General features: G+C 42.1%; 1 protein-coding gene across 4 annotated transcripts in view; it reads right to left on the bottom strand.

The window, feature by feature from the left end:
* Positions 1 to 19,055, bottom strand: part of fbxw4 (F-box and WD repeat domain containing 4) — a 144,487-nt gene that overhangs the window by 41,202 nt on the left and 84,230 nt on the right. For 3 of the 4 annotated variants that reach the window (XM_043712922.1, XM_043712923.1, XM_043712925.1), the window contains one exon: positions 2,916 to 2,981. The exons of the other annotated variant lie outside the window; for it this stretch is intronic. In XM_043712922.1, the coding sequence (XP_043568857.1) occupies positions 2,916 to 2,981 (66 nt within the window). The remainder of the gene's footprint in view (positions 1 to 2,915; positions 2,982 to 19,055) is intronic. 4 annotated transcript variants of the gene reach the window in all.

Raw genomic sequence — 19,055 nt, 5'->3', positions numbered from 1 at the left:
TCCTGCCATCACAGGAATCATTCAGGCAAACCTTTATTGCACTCTCTCTTTAGAAAGAAAATTCTTGAAACCTCACCATAAAGGCCAATGTGCTGTTTGCCTTCTTTACTGCTTGCTGTAACTGCATGCTTACTTTAAGTGACTGGTGTAGAAGTACACCCAGGGTCTCATTGCACATATCCCCCCTCTCAATTTATCGCCAGATAATAATCGACCTCCCTGTTTTGCTTCCGAACTGGGTAACCTTACATTTATCCACAGTATACTGCAACTGCCATGTACTTGCCCACTCACTCAGCTTGTCTAAATTACACTGAAGTCTCTCTGCATACTCCTCATACTTCACCCTCCCATCCAGTTTTTATCATCTGCAAGTTTGGAAGTATTACATTTAGTTCCCTCATCCAAGTCATTAATATATATTGTGAACAGCTGGGGTCCCAGCACGGATGGAGGGAGAGTAAAGTATCAAATTGCAGATTAAGATGGCAGCACCAATGCTGGTGGAGTGCAGAATGTTACTGATTTTCTTCCTACATTGCAACACATTCCTCCAAATGACTTAGTTTGCGTTGACCCAGGTGGCAAATTCTGACCAGGCTGTCATGGTCTGGTGTCATGGCCTCCACTCTGGTCCAGGGGGATGAAGTAGTCCCACCTCTGCACCACTCGACTCTGTCCAGCAGAATCTTCAAGTTCCTGCCCATTAGTGAGATGCCAGTTTCCACATCTCCAGGCAAACATCTGGAACTAGCCAGGGCAGCTTTGGACCGACAGTGCTTGTCCAAGTGCATTACAGGTTTTTAAATCCCACTATGTTCTGAGATATCTATGGAATAGCAGGTTTTTACTGGGAATGGCACGTGGTAAGATGAGGTATGCCATAGGGTGGGATAGGTAATTAATAAATTAAGTTTTGTAAGATATGGCAAGAAAACTCACTAGGCTGGCCTCCAAAAAGCTTGCCGCAACTCACCGACTTAGCCAAAAACAAAACCCACGAGATTTAGCACTGAGTGAATCATGAGATACGGGATAGAGCAGAAGGGTGGCGTGGAGGTGGAAAAGCAGGCCATGATTTTACTGAATGGAGCAGGGCCACATAGCCTACTCCTGCACCTGTTTCTTAATTTTTTATCGAAATAACAACCTTGTTTTGACTCACTTCTAACTAAATAAGATAAATTAGAGGTAATTTACAATTCCAGTACTTAGCAGCTTTCCCTCTATCTCTCCAATTCCTAAGGAGTTATTTTATACTCATCAGTTATTCCAAAGTTTTCACGGAAGAGAGTAAAGTTAAAACAGAGAGTGCGTGTGAAAGCAACAAGAAGCAGAACAACAGTATAACTATAATAGAAAAAGGGGAAGAGAGTAAAGAGAGATTAGATTAGATTAGATTAGATTATTTACAGTGTGGAAACAGGCCCTTCGGCCCAACAAGTCCACACCGACCCGCCGAAGCGCAACCCACCCATATCCCTGCATTTACCCCTTACCTAACACTACGGGCAATTTAGCATGGCCAATTTACCTGACCTGCACATCTTTGGACTGTGGGAGGAAACCGGAGCACCCGGAGGAAACCCACGCAGACACGGGGAGAACGTGCAAACTCCACACAGTCAATCGCCTGAGGCAGGAAATGAACCCGGATGAGAGAGTGTGCTGGCAAGAGATTACTAGGGCCTAGTTTGACACAAGAGAATGAAAGAAACAAAAAAATACTACAATGAGACAAGTTTGGCAGAAGCAGAGAGAGAAGGAGAGAAATATAATTATAGCATGGATAGACAGCAAGAAAGGAAAAGCATAAATGGAGCAGAAAAAACAAAAAGAAAGAGAAAAAAAGATCTACAATTCTCTACAAGAGTTTTTGGACAGTTTCAGCAAACACCTAAACTTGACACCTGTCTCTTACAAATAGATCTGTTGCCTCTTGCCCTTCTCAGCGGGTATGACATTAAACCGCTTCCACAACCTGCCAGTCAAATGAAGAGCAATCGCCAGTTAAAAGAGAAATTAAACTACTAGACAAGACTAATCTTCTGTTGTCTATGCTTGCCTCCTCACCAGATAAATTCAAACCCTGTCTGTCCGTGTTCCTAATCCTGATTAGTACAGCTTTGTTATTCAGACAATCTCAGACTCCGCAGCTACACTGAGCTATCCATCCACTGCAGTGAAAACTTTGGTTTCATTGCCCCACACCGTGTCTTTACTCACTTCCGCAAGCAGACAGCTTGCTACCGCCTTCAGATTGTGGCCCTACCTCATAAAAGTAGTCAGTAGCCCTCTGCGTCTTCCAGGTAGCTGCTGAAATAGTTCAGGACAACCTTCTCTCATCTGTCTCTTGGCTCTTCTCCTCAGTCAATGCTGCTATGCTCAGTGATCCCAAGGTTTTCACAGGCTTTTTTTCCTCCTAAGATCCCTGAACATTCTTCTCCCTTTCCTTAATGAAGTCAACACCTTATTTCTTCTCAAAACAGTGGCTCTTCTTACTTCCCTCAGGCTTTCATGGGGATAGCGGTTTTGACTTAGCAGGTAGTAATCAGGCTTCTGTCAGAAGATGGGTGGTTCAAATCCCACTCCTGACACTTGAGCAGAAAATCCAGGTTGGCCTTCTAGGACAGTGCTCAAGGGGTGCTGCAATCACCAAAATAAAAACAAATTGACAAGCATGCTGGGTGTAGGACGTTCCTATGCACAACGTGGCTCCTGCTACAATTCCTATAACAACAGTAGCTCCTTTTCAAAAATAATTAGTTAGTTTTGAAGTGCTTTGGAACATAGTGAGGTTGTGAAAGTTGCTGCAAACTTGCAAGTTTTACCACTTCTGAAGCAAAGAAGATGGTTCCAGAGGTTTCTAGGTTTAACATTCCCAAAGCTGGATGCCAGATTCTTGTTTTTCTTACCTCTGAAGGTCCCAGATCCTCAAGGGTGAGGCATGCCCACAACAAGCAGTCCCCGTCATGACAGAACTGGAAAAGGAAAAAAACACAATCGCTCTTTAACAAAACTGATGTCGGATCAAAACATTACACATTTTCTTCATTTTCTGGATTTCTTTTTTCTTGTGTAAAACAAGTGGAGAGACCTCTGCATCCACTTTACCTCTATCCCCACTTTCCACTTGGTATCATTAGATGTTGTATTGCTCTGGAAAATGAAGACATTGATACATACATGTGAACACACAGGTATATTTTCAGCACAGGCCTATGAATAGCAAACAGAAGCAGAGATAACTTTTTCACTTTCCGAACTGGATGCAGCTTCCACTGTACGGGCGCGGATCCCATTTAGCACAAACCTGGGCTCGGATACTCGACAGTGAAAGAGACAAAAAGTGAACAAGCCAGAGTGAGACAGACCACCAGACAGAGTGTGAGAGGGTGAGAGAATGAGAAAACGAGAATGTGTGAGTGGGGGGGCAGAAGTGAGGGAGGGAGAGCAGCTCACTGTAAAAACAGGACGTACAAACACTGAACTTTGAAATAAGTAACATTTCTCACAGCTCAATCAATAGGGAGACCAAAATTAAATAAGTCAACACACATCAAGCACACAGGTTCAGTATAAGGAATGGGTTAATCCGAACTGAGTGACTGGATTCATGGTTAAGGGCATAGTGGGGGATGGTTGGGGGATGGGAAGGGGAGAAATTGGAATTAACTGTTCTCTTCAGTATGACTCTGGAATCCAGAATCATTTATTACACAACACAATACTGGGGTGGAGCAGTTTGCACAATCCCACACAGGCTGTGCATCACCTGAAAGGACCCCCTCCCCACTCACAGCTACTACCTGCTGTGTTCCCACCACCTAGCTCCTTTCACTCTGCCCCTGGGGGACCATTACACTCACGTACACACTAATAGCTTTTAGTTTCTATTCACACAAAACCTGCTACACTAAAATTGGCCTGCAGACCACCAACACTGAGCCCTCCCCAACCCCAACCTTTCAGTGTAAAGGTTTATGCCACTCTCTCCCTATTTCATCCCCTCACCTCGAAGCTCAGATAAAGACTATTTTTCAATGTTAAAACCTTACTTTAGTTCAAAAGAAAAGGACTGAAACATTCACATTTCTATACAATTTCTGATCAAAGAAGAACATTCCCTTTGAAATCAGGACAGAGATGTCTGTGGCTCAGTTTATTAGCTTTGTTTCCTGATTGGTACATAGTACATTTCACTACATGAAGACAGAAATTGTGGACCATGAACTAGTACCTGAAGTCACCAGCTTTTAAAATAGGAAATTAAGGGGTACACTCTGTATATCATGTAATCTCACAAAGATCCTGGTTTCTAAGCAGGGCAAAGGTTGCATTATGTAACTATACAGAGTCACTGTTTATTTAGGACAACTTTGTACAAGTCTATGAAGTCCCTGCTTACTCAGGCTAAATTACTCACTGGCTGACTGTCCACAATCATTGCATATTTCTGATTATTCTGTGCAACTGTGCGAATTCATAGTTTATCAGGTTCTCTGCATAATTACACACCATCACATTTTGTCAGCACTTTGGGCTGAATCATATCAAGCCTCACTTTCTTCTGCCAAAATCACACCTCCCGAAAAAGAAAGCTAGTCCCCAACTTGCTACGTTGCCAAATATCTTAAAACTCCTCTCTCCTTTAGCTTCAACAAAAGTTGAGATGGTTATAGATTTACTTCCACCACCACCCTCAAGGTCCAAGCAATCATTCTCACTATTGGGAATTCTATTCAACTGTACACGTTATACACTAATGATTTAGACAAAGGAACTGAGGGCATTGCTTCTAAGTCTGCAGATGACACAAAGATAGGTGGAAGAACAGTTAGTGTTGAGGATGCAGGGAGGTTGCAGAAGGACTTCGACAGACTAGAAGATTGGGCAAAAAAGGTGGCAGATGGAAAACAATGCGGTAAAGTATGAGGGTATACATTTTGGTAGGAAGAATAGAGGAGCAGAATCATGCCCCCCCACACATTAACAGCACAGAGGTGGAACGAGTGGAGAGTGCTGTGGTTCTGTTCGCCGAGCTGGAAGTTTTTGTTGCAAACGTTTCGTCCCCTGTCTAGGTGACATCCTCAGTGCTTGGGAGCCTCCTGTGAAGCGCTTCTGTGGTGTTTCCTCCGGCATTTATAGTGGTCTGTCCCTGCCGCTTCCGGTTGTCAGTTTCAGCTGTCCGCTGTAGTGGCCGGTATATTGGCCACTACGTAGACCTGGACTCATGCAACTTCGTTTGTGTGTATTGGGGTGGTTGCTTTCATAGTTCAGAACTTGGTCTGTGTGTGTGGCTTTCCTGTGTACCTTAGTGGTGAATTCTCCGTTTGGTGTTCTCTGTACCCTCACGTCTAGGAATGGGAGTTGGTTGTCCTTTTCTTCCTCTCTCGTGAATCAGATTCCTGTGAGTGTGGAGTTGATGATCCGGTGTGTTTTCTCTATTTCCGTGTTTTTAATGATTACAATGTAGTGTACAAAATCCCATGCAAGGACTGCACAAAACACTATATAGGACAAACAGGAAGACAGCTAACGATCCGAATCCACGAACATCAACTAGCCACGAAACCACACGACCAGCTATCCCTAGTAGCCACACACACAGACGACAACCAACATGAATTTGACTGGGACAACACTACCATTATAGGGCAAGCCAAACAAATTCCTAGAAGCATGGCACTCATCCACAAACTCCATCAACAAACACATCGACCTGGACCCAATATACCGGCCACTACAGCGGACAGCTGAAACTGACAACCGGAAGCGGCAGGGACAGGCCACTATAAATCAGATGCCTAAGGGAAAGACAACAGAACGAGGACATGCCTCACAAACTTTGAACGAGTGGAGAGTATCAAGCTCCTGGGAGTTGTCATCCAAAACAAGCTTTCTTGGACTCTTCATGTGGACACACCAGTTACAAAGGTCCAACATTTCTTCTTCCTCAGATAGCTGAGGAAATTTGGCATGACGGCGAATACCCTTGCCAACTTTTATAGATGCGCCATCGAGAGCATTCTGTCTGGATGTATCACTACCTGGTATGGCAACTGTACCATTCAAGATCGGAGACGGTTACAGAGAGTGGTGAACTTCGGCCCAGACAATCACAAAAGGCCACCCTCCCATCTACAGGATCCATCTACCAGTCCCGCCATCAAGGAAAGGCCACCAGTATTGTCAAAGATCCATCCCACCCTGGCAATGTTTATCTACAACCTCTACCATCAGAGAGAAGGTACAGAAGCCTGAATACACGCACCAGCCGGTTTTGAAACAGTTTCTACCCTACTATTGTTAGAATACTCAATGGACTCACAAACTCTTAACATTCGCCTGGACCTGCGTTTTTGTTTTTGCTGCTGTTTACCTATTATTTATTTACCCCTGCTACTTAACTATGTGATCTGCCTGTATTGCTTGCAAGACAAAGCTTTTTAACGTTCCTCGGTACACATGACAAGAAATTCAATTCAATTCAATTCAATTTTCTAAATGTGGAAAGGCTTTGGAAATCTGAAGCGCAAAGGAACTTGGGAGTCCTAGTTCAGGATTCTCTTAAGATTAACATACAGGTTCAGTAGCGGTTAGAAAAGCAAATGTCAATCATTTCCTGACATGAACAAACGTAAGTTTCTCGTATTGTCCTTGGACATTGTACCAATACCCTTTCCATCAATGGTGACCAGAATTGTACACAGTGCTATACCAAATATAGCATTAGCTTAAGTTCCCTACTTTCTGTGCTCCCTCTCTAAAACATGAAACTTAAAAGCTACATTGATAGATACAAGTCTTGCAGGATCTCATAGAATTCAATGCAAGAATTTTATGCATTTCATACTTCACCCTAGTTCTGGCTGTTAATGTTTTCAGCTGTCTAAGCACTTTGAAGCTGTCTTCATCTACCTCATTGGCCAATCTTTTTTCGAGTGCTTTTCATAACCTTTAAGGCTAATATAAATTTTTGTCTGAATACACATCTATGAAGTGCCTTGAAATGTTTTTGAACATTATCCATGTATATGTAATTGCAAGTTGTTGTTGGTTCACTCACTGTGTTACAATTCTGAGCTGTTCAATGACCATGGCAATGGTTACTTACTGTGCAATCATGAAGAACTAACCTTGGTATTTCCAAGTTACACCACAAATTAATAATCTCACTGTGTAATACCAATGCACTACCAAAACCTGTCAACTCTCCTGTTTATACAGCAATACTACAAGAAACATTTCTGCCTGGACTTTTATCAGTACAATTTTCTGCTATATTTTTACAGTCACTCATTTCCTGAGAAGTGAAGTGCCAGCAGTGAGCTGTTCACTAAGACTTCTTCACAGTCTCACATTGAGTCTTCATACTTACTGTGGGGATGTTTAAAACTCCTTAAGGCTGAATGTCAACTGTGAAATTCATTACCCATGATACAGACAACTCCTGTGGCACAGGGTAGTATCCTTACCACTAAACCAGGAGGCCTGGGTTCTGGCCCCTTGGACAGAGTTAAGGATACTACCCCTGTGCAACAGGAGTTGTCTATATCTTGGTTAATGAATGTCATAGTTGACATGTAGCCTTAAGAAGATTTAAACATCCCCAGAGTGAGTATGGGGAGTCCCACCTGCTCCACAGGTATACAATGATATCACTGAACACGTTGACAACGAAGTACCTTAGGTGAATCAGAATTAAATGGCTGGTTACTATAGGAATCTGATAAAGTTAAAGCAGTGAGTTTCATCAACAACTGATGTGATGGAATGAATTTCAGTTCTGCGAGATTGGGTAGGAACACAGAAAGATGATGATCTGCCAAATATTCTACCAATAAACATCCCAATTTCTCAATCACAAACTCAGTTGCAATAAATCAGTTGAATTGATCTGTTTCCATTTAAAGCTGATCAAACAGACAATGCGACCAACTGTTATGTTCTCCCAGCACACAAAAGGTGTTGATAATGCAGCAATATCCCAGGGCATACCTGTGCATACTTGAGTGTGCAGATCAGCTAACCACTGCCTCAGTAAGTGTGCCATCAAAGGAGGCAGAAGTTCAAACTGCAGAGTGATTGAAAATATCAAAACTATGATCTTCCTTCCTCCCTCCCTCAGAATTGCTGTAACTCTTCACTTCCCTCAGCCAGATCCTCCAAAACAAAAACTGACGTTTTAACCCAAGTTTGGTATAATCCAAGCACCACTTATCAACTTATAAGTGTTCACTTTAGCCTAATGCTGTTACTCTATCCTCAGACCCAGAAGGTAGTAGGTATAAGTCCCACTCTACATACTTATACCTAAAATCTACATTTTGACTTCAGCACCAGTACTGAGGGAATGCTACACTGTCAGAGGTACCATCATTCAGATACAAGATGTGGCTCCATCTGTCCTCTGGTGAGTGTAAACAATTTCGCAGAGTAACAAGGATATTCAACCAATGACATGGTCAATACTCACCCTGCTCCCCTCCCCCCCCGCCCCCAACCTCAACCAACCAACCAACATCATGACAGCAGATTCTTTGGCTGCTGGTTGTGGGAGCTTACTATGCACACACCTTAGTTGCTGTGTTTCTCTATTATAACGACACTTCAAAAATATTTCAATTTCTGTAAACTGCTTTGCGACATCTTCAGATCAAAGAATCTTCACAAGTGCAAGTTTTGTTTTTGTAAATTGACCAACTTGCTCTCTTATACTTATGGACCCTGACTGTCTCCTTTACAATGGGTACAGCAAGTAATTCAATATCACTCACTACCTCTGGGGCTTTGCACATGAAGCGGAGTTACCTGTGAGTACCAGGTTCCAATTAAGCGTAGGATCAGGTGTGATTTGTAAAGGCATGTCATGCCACTCAGCATCAATCTCATGAACTCTGGGCTTTGACACTTCAGCAAGCAGAATGAATCATAAAAACATAGATGGGAAAGGATTGGGAAGACAAGAAAAAGAGACAGAATCCATACTACTGAGCAGGACAACCAGCTAATACTAATCCATCCACTTTATTTTCTTTTAAAATATCTTCATAAAGCAACAGCAATTTGGCAAGGACAGGCTCAGGAGCTTGTCACATCGTTCACCAGAGAGCTTGTCAAACACATTCAGTCTTTCCGAGCTTCACTGGCATTTTAATCACTGTTGGGTAAACTCATTTGTTCCAATGATTATGACTCGACCTAATAGAATATGCAAGCTGCCTGGCCTTTGACCCTCGCTGACACAGGATACAAAAGAGGAAAGGTTCTTCTCTCCCCACTTCCCGAACCTACTCATTCCTCCTCCCCCTCAACCCTATTACTCTTGATTACTCAAATTATTTATAGCCCACTGATCTCTGCACAGAGAGTGGAAAAAGAAGTTTAAACTGCAATTAAGTCAGCTTTTGACAAACAGCAAAGTGTTTTTTTTGTGTAGGAGCGCTATTATAGTGACAAAGGTTATAACAGCAGCAGGTACTACAACCCTGCCACCTCTCTCGCAGTCATTAGAACATGTCACGTCCTATTGCTGCTGATCATATTTTCAGTAACCTAACCATTTGACATCATTATTTGACGTACCTCAGTGACATGGAATTACTGCCAGGGGTTCCCAAACACAAAGCATTCCCGAGTGGAACAGCATCTACTACAGTACCAACATTGTTAGGCCCAAACCCTGCCTGCCATTTGGAGGTTAACGGATTTCCTTCAAAGATGTTCTGCCTCTCTGCAGTCACTCCCACCCCACTCCTTTTTCTCAAAGCTGCTTACGCTCTCGCTATCTATACATTACTCGAGACTATCTTCTCACACTTAAAAGCAAATGCAGCAAAGAAGATACTGGTTCCTGAGGAAACCCAGATATACATCACAGCACAATGCCCAGGGACCCAATCACACAGTACAGCACATGCTTCATCTGGGCCCAATGCCCTGAGCTCACTCTGCAGCACACTGCCCCGGGCTCACACTGCAACACACTGCCTCGGGCTCACACTGCAGCACACTGCCCTGGGCCCTGGGCTCACACTGCAGCACACTGCCCCAGGCCCTGGGCTCACACTGCCCCAGGCTCACACCGCAGCATGTTGCACACGCAGTAAGTCCATTTTCTTTTACCTGCTTTGTATCACAAGATTTTTTTTGTGTTTCTTTGACCTGAATTGTAACTCTTCCTCTCAGCAGAAGACTATGTACCACTTACCTGCGCCCCCAATGCACACCGGCCTGTATAAAATGTAGGTCTTGCAGCTGCTAGGAGCTGATTACATCAGTATAAACTTTGCAGTTACATAAGATACTCCCAGCTTTCGTCTACTTAAGTTGGAATGAACCAGTTAACTAGAAGAAGACTAATTTAATTCATTTTCACCATTCTAGGGGTGGAGAGAGAAGGCAGTTTGTACTTTACTTATTGAACAAAGCTACCCCTATGAAGAGGAATCCCACAGAAAGTAAACCTGCAGGCCAACGGCAGAGAAACAAGACAGTGATCGGCAGGTGGTGCAGGTGAATGCCCTGGTTAGACTTTAATCGACCAATCATACTCACAAACTGTAACTTGATCCCATTTACAATGCAATCTGCCTCTGCAACCTTTGCCAATACTGTTCATTACAGACACTAGCTTTGCTATAAACTACCATCAATAGAAAATGATTATCTTTCCAGACTCTTTGTGTGGGCTGGGATGGAAAATGTCTGGCAAGGGATGCTATAGGAAAAGCAGAAAATGGAGACGTGAAATGCAGGAACAGAGCAGATCATCTGGTCAGCCTGTAGCTCAGGCCCCTGCAACAAAGGTTAAATATGTCATTAGACATAGGAGCAGCAGTGTACAATTCAGCCCACTGCGTCTGTTATGGCATACGATAAGATTGTGATTGATCTGACTGTGACCTCAAATCCACTTTTCTCGCCCGTCTCCCTCAACCCTCAACTCCCTTGTCAATCAAAAATCTATTAAACTCAGATCTGAATATATTCAATGACCCAGACTCCACTGCTCTCTTGTGGAAGAAAATTCCAAAGACTAATGACTCAGTGATGAAATTCCTCCTCAGCTCAGTCTTAAATGGGAGACAGGGAAACATCCTCCCAGCGTCCATCCTGTCAATTTTCCTCAGGATTTATATATGTTACAATAAGATCATTTCTCATTCTTTTAAGCTTCAATTAATATTGCCACAACCTACTCAACTTTCCTCATTAAACAACCTCTTCATAGCAGAAATCAGCTGAGCCAACTTCTCTGTTCTGTCTCCAATGCAAGTGTATGCTTCCTTTGGTGAGGAGGTCAAAACCTAGGAACATAATAAATAAGAGCAGCAGCAGGCCATTTAATTCAGAGTCTGCACTAATGAACAAGCTCATGGCTGATTCAATGTGGCCTGAACCCTATTTTCTTCCTGACCCCCATTACTCTTCAACTCCCTTGTCAATCAAAATTCAGTCCAACTCTGCTTTGAAAATATTCAACAATTAAGACCTATTGCTCATTGGGTTGGTGAGCGTTTTTTAAAAAAATAAATTCCTTCTACTCTTCTTAAATGGGAGACCTTTTGTTTTGAAACTGTGCCCCTTGGTTCTGGGTTTCCCCACAAAGGAAAACATCGTCTATACTGTCAAACCACCTCAGAATCTCATGTGTCTGTGCACAGGACTCCAGATGCCATCTCGCTAATGCCCTACACAACTGTAGCAAGACTTGCTTTTTATACTGTATTCCCTTTGCAGTCAAGGCTAACTTTCTACGTTTATAGAGTTTAGGGTGTAGCAGTAGGTTTGATATCCAGACATTTCATTACCTGGCTAGGTAACATCATCAGTGGCGACCTCCAAGTTTATAGAGTCACAGAGATGCACAGCATGGAAACAGACCCTTCGGTCCAATCTGTCCATGCCAACCAGATATTCCAATCCAATCTAGTCCCACCTGCCAGCATCCGGCCCATATCCCTCCAAGCCCTTCCTATTCATATACCCATCCAAATGCCTCTTAAATGTTGCAATTGTACCAGCCTCCACCGCACCCTCTGGCAGCTCATTCCATCTTTTCTGAACCCTTTCAAGTTTCACAACATCTTTCCGATAGGAAGGAGACCAGAATTGCACCTACCAGTGATAGCTTTGCTTTCTCTCACCTCGACGTAAACTGGTTCTACAATTTCATTTCTCACTTCTGTATTAATCTTATTTCTTATTTTTCCTGCTTCTGTCCTTCCAAAATGTCAAATAAGTGAATATACCTGTCCCAGCCATAGTCACTTTGCAACCAGGGTTCTAACAGCTATCATAGCACAAATAGAAATACGTGTGTATATCAATTTGTTACAATATTCCAAGATGCTTTATATTGATTGCAGGACTTAGGCTTTGAAAGATTATGAATAAAGGGATTTATTTTAAGTTGTGTGGACATATCTGAAGGACTTTTTTTTTAAAAAAGAGATCAATGAAAGTTCATTGTGGACACGTTCTTAAATGAGACCTCCTAGAAATCACATAACAGGTGATAACTGCATGCTTTGCTGGGATTATTTTGAATAGTGACTAGCTCAGAGATGTTCTTATTTTACCTGAGTTGAAGGGAAGTCTGCGTTTTATCCATTTGCCTTCAAGAATAATCTACTGGCCAAAGTATTTGTTTTCAGAAAGCTAATCTCTGCAAATACATTTTATTTCTCTTTGCCTGAAGAGACAGTGCTTGTGAGTGTGTGCGCTTTGCAGATATTCAGAATGGCAAGCATTTATACTACTATATTACTGACTCTGTATATAAGAATCAATGATTTAATCTTTATTAAGTAAGTTGCTTTTTTAATTAACTCAAATGGTGCTTATTAAATAAAAAACCTGGTTAACCTATCTTTTTGTTTAGACAAAGATGTTTTCTGGATCACTTTAGTAACTGGTAAAAGATTATTTTAGTTTGGAGAAGTGGAACTAGAATGATGGTGCACAGCATCAGTTTCAGTCATAGCAATAAATGCTGCATGCCTTCAGCTAGTGATTTGAATTCTGTCTTTCTTTTAATCATTTTTCCCTTCTCTGATATTATTTACTGGTGCATGCTGATGTTTCTAGGCACTGTCACTTCCAGTCAAACTCTAGTTATCATTATCTCCATCATTGCCCTGCACTATTGCCTTATCCTTTTCCTTTAACTTTTCAAATAATTAAAAATATGGGCTACAAAAGCAGGTCAGTGGTTGGAACTTTTGTGATGAGTAACTCACCACCTGACTCCCCAATTCTCGTCCACCATCTGCAAGGCACAAGTCAGACTGAGATGGTATAGTTCCCACTTAGGTGGACAACAGTCGAGAGGTTCCACACAATCCAGGACAAACAACCCACTGGACTGTCACCACATCCACCACCTTCAACATTCACTTCCTCCATCACTGATGCACATTGGTAACATTGTGTACCATTTACAAGATGCATTGCAGAAACATGTAACATTTTCTTCAATAGAACTTTACAACCTGTGACTTCTACCATCTAGGAGGACAACAGATGCATTGGAACACCACCACATGCATTTCGCCTCCAAATATCACTATTTCTTCAATACAACAGAATCAAAATTTTGGAACTTCCTCTCTAATAGTATTACTCATTAAATCATACAGCACAGAAACAGGCCCTTCGGCGCACGACAATGCCAACCAATCAAAACCAAACTACGCTAATTCCATTTACCTGCATTTGGTCCATAGGCTACAAAGGGTGAATTCATACAGTGATTCAAGACAGCTGTTTGCCATTTCCATCTCAAACAATTAGGAAGGGGAAATTAAATGCGGAAAAAGCCAGCAATGTACACATCCCGTGAACAACTAAACAGAGAAACAAAAATTACCTTTGTGATTCTAGTCTTTACTTTAGTCCCTAGTTACGCATTCTCCCTCAGCAGAATTTCTTTCTGAGTTTGTCATTGACACCGATAAGGTCCATGATAATTGGGTCTCTCCTCACTAGCCCTGAGGAGCCCCAATTTCACTAACCCTGACACTGAGCAGGTAGCATAACATTTAGACTTCAAGCTCTCAGCTGCAGAGGACAGTACTAATTCCTCCAATACAACTACTTCCTTTGCATTCCTACCATTTGACTGACTCCCAAACAAGGCAATGTGGTGAGTTTGCTCATCCTTTCTGCAGTCCCTGCTCTTGATCACACAAGTTTTAAAAAACTCTAGTCTAGTTGACAATTGCTAGGACTCAGACTCTTCCATTGCTACCTCCTCGAGCTCTCTGCGTGTTTCAAACACCTATCCCTGATCACAGATGAAATCTGAAATACCTGACCAAGGGGTATAAGTGCCACTAAGAACAGTGTCCTGGAACTCCCCTCTTCCCTGATGCATTGTAGTCTCTGAAGCTTGGACTCTTACTCATCATCGCAGAGCCAAAGTTTTTCGAGCTGTAGACAACTCACTACAGACGTGGTTGCTATAGATCACAACATTCTGCAGCTGTACCATTACCTGCTCTGACATCTTTATTGAGTTCCATTTAGCTAAATAGGTTTCAAGTTTAAGAACATCACTCCACTGTAGTCTGTTGTTATGTCAAGTGGTTTAACTAGTCAAGCTACAAATTTAACACAATACTTAAATTTCTCCAGAATGGTTTAAACCAGTATTGGCATTTATAAGGATAAATCTTAAAAATGCATCAGTCAACTACCTGCTCACCAGATTCAAATCTTGAATAATCACCAGCTTCTGGAGACTGCAAAATGATATAAAAAGCAACATCATCTTCCCCATCGGTAATGAATTCTCACTCGCACCAAATTCCCAAGTTAGCACTCCTCCCTCATCGCACTCAGCCCTTGTCACACTGTGCAATAGCAAAATCTGTCTGCTTTAATAGAAAGCTGATGACTCACTCACAACAGAAGGGATAAATCCTGCATATTGCACATGCTGAAACTCACAAATACAAACATCACCTCCTCGTATTGGCTAGTTTAATATACAGAGGCTGTAACATCTGGTATTACCTCCATTTCTTCATCCTCTTTTCAGACTCTCCTCAGAATTGATCTCTATGCAAGCTTTTGGTCATCTTCACGAAAATTCCCCATGTAGCTTGGTGTCAATCTTTGCCCTTATGCAATTTTACTTGGGAAGTGTTATTACATTTAAAGCAGCAATATAAATAAGATGGTTACTGTTGAAGAAATTTTCCCAATCTACTTTTTATGTACAATTCATTGTCTTCCATATTTCCATGAAAATTGACAGAAAAATTAGCAAACAATGGACTGGTCAGGTGAACAGAAAAGTGGTAAATGGAATTCAATCTATAGAACACTGAGGTTATGCATTTGAGGTGGTCAAATAAGGCAAAAAAAAAGGTGTAAGGTAACAGAGGGACTTCTGAGTATGTCCAGGTCCCTGGAAGTAACATGACAACCAGATAAGGTGGCTAAGATGCACACAGAATGCTCTCCTTTGTTAGCCACGGTATAGAGCACATCAACAGAAAGGGGGTCACGAGACCAGAAACATTAACTGATTTCTCTTCACAGATGCTGCCAGACCTGCTGAGATATTCCAGCAATTTCTGTTTTTGTTTCAGGAGAGCAGTAATGCTAAAACTGTACAAAACACTTGTCAGGCCACAATTAAAGTTACCACCTCTCAAGAAGGATATGATCGCACTAGGGAGAGGACATAGGAGAGCTTTTTTTGAGATAATGTTGGGAAAATTGGAGAACTTTAGCTATGCTGAAAAGTGGGTAGGCTTTGGTTGGCTTCTTTGGAATGAAGGAGGCTGAGATATTTAACTGATGAGTAATTATTATGAGGAGAATAGGAAGAAGATAATTCTCTAAGCAGGGAAGTCAACAGGCAAAGATTTAAAATAATTAGTAGGAGGATTGGACTGGAATTGAAGAGAACTTCTCTCCCAGAGAGTGGAGGGAGTTTGGTATTCAGAAACCTTCAACATTTTTTAAAAGAACTTAGATTATGCATTTGAGGTATATTGGGCAGCATGGTGGCTCAGTGGTTAGGACTGCTGCCTCACAGTGCCAGGGACCTGGTTCGATTCCAGCCTTGGGCAATTGTGTGGAATTTGCACATTCTCCCCTCCGGGTGCTCTAGTCTCCTCCCACAGTCCAAAGATGTGCAGGTTAGGTGGATTGGCCATGTTAAGTTGCCCATAGTATTCAGGGGTGTGTAAACTAGATGGGTTAGCCATGGTAAATACAGGGTTACAGGGAGGGGATGCTCTTCAGACAGTCGTTGTGGGCTCAATGGCCTGCATTCACACTGCACAGATTCTATGATAATTTACAACTATAGTGACCAAATCTAAAAAGAGTGGGATTAAGATTAGTTGCTTTTTCTTGGATGGCATAAACATGATGGGCTGAATGGCCTTCTTCTTTACTCTGAATTTCTTTAATTTTATGACTCTAGAAAACAGTGTAGAGATAGAGAGGGAATGAGGTCATGGAGGGGTGTGGATACAGGGATAAGAATTTTAAAATAGCTTTTTAACTGCAAGCAGCAAGAAAGGAAGTTGGGAAACCTTTTTCACCCGAAGATCAATCAAGTTCCGGAATAGTTTCCAAGGCAGGGTAATGAAGTATACAATGTAAGTGGGGTCATTTGTTAATCAGGTTTATTCCTGGGAGAGAGAAATGATTGCGTTTTTCAAATATATTGAAGCAATTAGAAATAAATGTCAACTCGAAGCTGCTCCAAAATATTAAATACCTGCATTCAAACTAATAGAATCTTCAAAAACACCTCTCAATTGTTCCTGAGGGCACAATTCAAACTGATACTGTAGCCTCTCAGCCTTTTAAACTTTATGGGTGAAGACACTTGAAGTGCCTAAAGGCAGACCCTCATAACAAAGTCATGTGAGGGCAGCATTCTCAGTGCTGAGTTGTTCTTTGACTGGTTACATTACAAATAACACTCGATACTAATCTCTCATGTCCACAAAGATGAAAACACAAGGCTGATACCATAATGCCCAATGAGGGTACTCTGTCTCTTTGATATATCTCAACGTGTTACTCAGTGACGCAGGAAGACCAGATGCTGGATGAAGCATTGAGAGTACACTCATTCTCCACAAGTTTATCTTTTTCTTGAGCAATTGAAGTAGCAGGCATCAAACTGCTTGATTTAAAGGCCCAGTAATCATCAATTTTGTAACATAAATATGAACACTTCACAACAGAATATACAATTTGCAACTTTACATTCAAACTCCCTGAATTTCATTCTAATCTGGAACTCTGTCAGAACACTGGGACTATCAGCCGCCCACACCATTAGCTTGCAGTAATACAGGTCTCTTGGATAGTTCCTCTGACTTACAGCCTGTAGCTCTAGTCTATAGTGCCTGAATGGACTGCCATTGTGCTCCAGTTTTTTCCAGGAAAACCTTTCTTTTTCTTGGTCCCCTTTTCCAGGAGTGAATCACCATTGGCTGTCAACCCAACAATTCTAGTTACCATCTTGTGGCTCTGCCAAGTGGCTGCAGATTAGTTTGAAGCAGGATAGTGATTTGTCCACCACTCACCAAATAGTTTGCCAATATCAACTGTTTATGTCTGTATGGAAAAAAATCATTCATGTGGGCACAGTATTTAAGGGTGCCTGATACTTGACATGAGTCACTGTCAGAAGGAAGAAGAGAACCGAGGAAAACCAAAAAAAAGATGACACACAAACGCAAACTCCACTCACAGTCAGCACAATGACACAACTGACTGTCACCCATCACTGCCTGCCTCAAGTGAGTAACCCAGAGCTTGGGCTGTGAGCTACCGCACTGTAATGCACCACAGAACATCACAGGCCCCTCACTCATTCCCTCATGCCTCCCTAATTGCTTCCTATCCTCGGCATATGTCTTTCTAAATGGAAACAAGGTGTCAGGGCACAGAGGTTCCATCACTTCCATAAATCTTCAGGGCAATTCGTCAACCCCGGCAGGCTTGGCTCGTCAGAGGAAATGGGTTCCTCTCTCCATTAGCCGCCTGTGTCTGCAGACACCACCAGTTCTACTGTAATGTAATATCAGAGGAATTATCATAGTCTCTGGTTAGTTAACCCTTTTAAGTCTGATGTAAAAGATATATCAAAAGTCAATGCTTTAAGATATTATTCAGAGAACAAATTAAGAATATTTAAATTAGTTCAAAGTTTGGGTGAAGATTTGTAGCTCGGGTGCTCGTTGTTGTGGTTCTGTTGGCCAAGCTGGAAATTTTTGTTGCAAACGTTTCGTCCCCTGTCTAGGTGACATCCTCAGTGCTTGGGAGCCTCCTGTGAAGCGCTTCTGTGGTATTTCCTCCGGCATTTATAGTGGCCTGTCCCTGCCGCTTCCGGTTTTCAGTTTCAGCTGTAGTGGCCGGTATATTGGACCAGATTCTATGGACTACCTAAAGTGCACAAACCAGACATCCCACTCTGACCCATAGTATCACTACCAGGGACACCATCACACAAACTGGCTAAAGAACTACAGCAGAAACTGAAACACTTGATCAGCGGATCCAGACAATCTATACAATCAACACAGGAATTCTTGGACATCATCATAAATATACACATAGACAAGGAAGAAACTATGGTCTCATTCGACGTAACGGCACTGTTCCCCTCTATTGACAAAACCCTAGCCAGAGAAACTATAGCCAACCTGCTGGACGTACAGAACAGACAACAACACGTTGAACCTATCAACAAAGACGGCATACTTAAACTACTGGACTTGTGCCTCACAACACACTTCACATTCAACAACCAGATATACGAACAAATCAACGGAACACCCATGGGCTCACCGATCTCTGGACTCATAGCAGAAGCAGTAAAGAAAAGATTAGAACAAACAGTCTTACCACAAATTCAACCCAAACTCTGGGTCAGATATGTTGATGACACCTTTGTAATCATTAAAAACACAGAAATAGAGAAAACACACCGGATCATCAACTCCACACTCACAGGAATCCGATTCACGAGAGAGGAAGAAAAGGACAACCAACTCCCATTCCGAGAC

Source organism: Chiloscyllium plagiosum, chromosome 22 (genome assembly GCF_004010195.1).
Source record: "Chiloscyllium plagiosum isolate BGI_BamShark_2017 chromosome 22, ASM401019v2, whole genome shotgun sequence".
Lineage (NCBI taxonomy): Eukaryota > Metazoa > Chordata > Chondrichthyes > Orectolobiformes > Hemiscylliidae > Chiloscyllium > Chiloscyllium plagiosum.
This window is presented reverse-complemented; position numbering and strand designations above follow the sequence as displayed.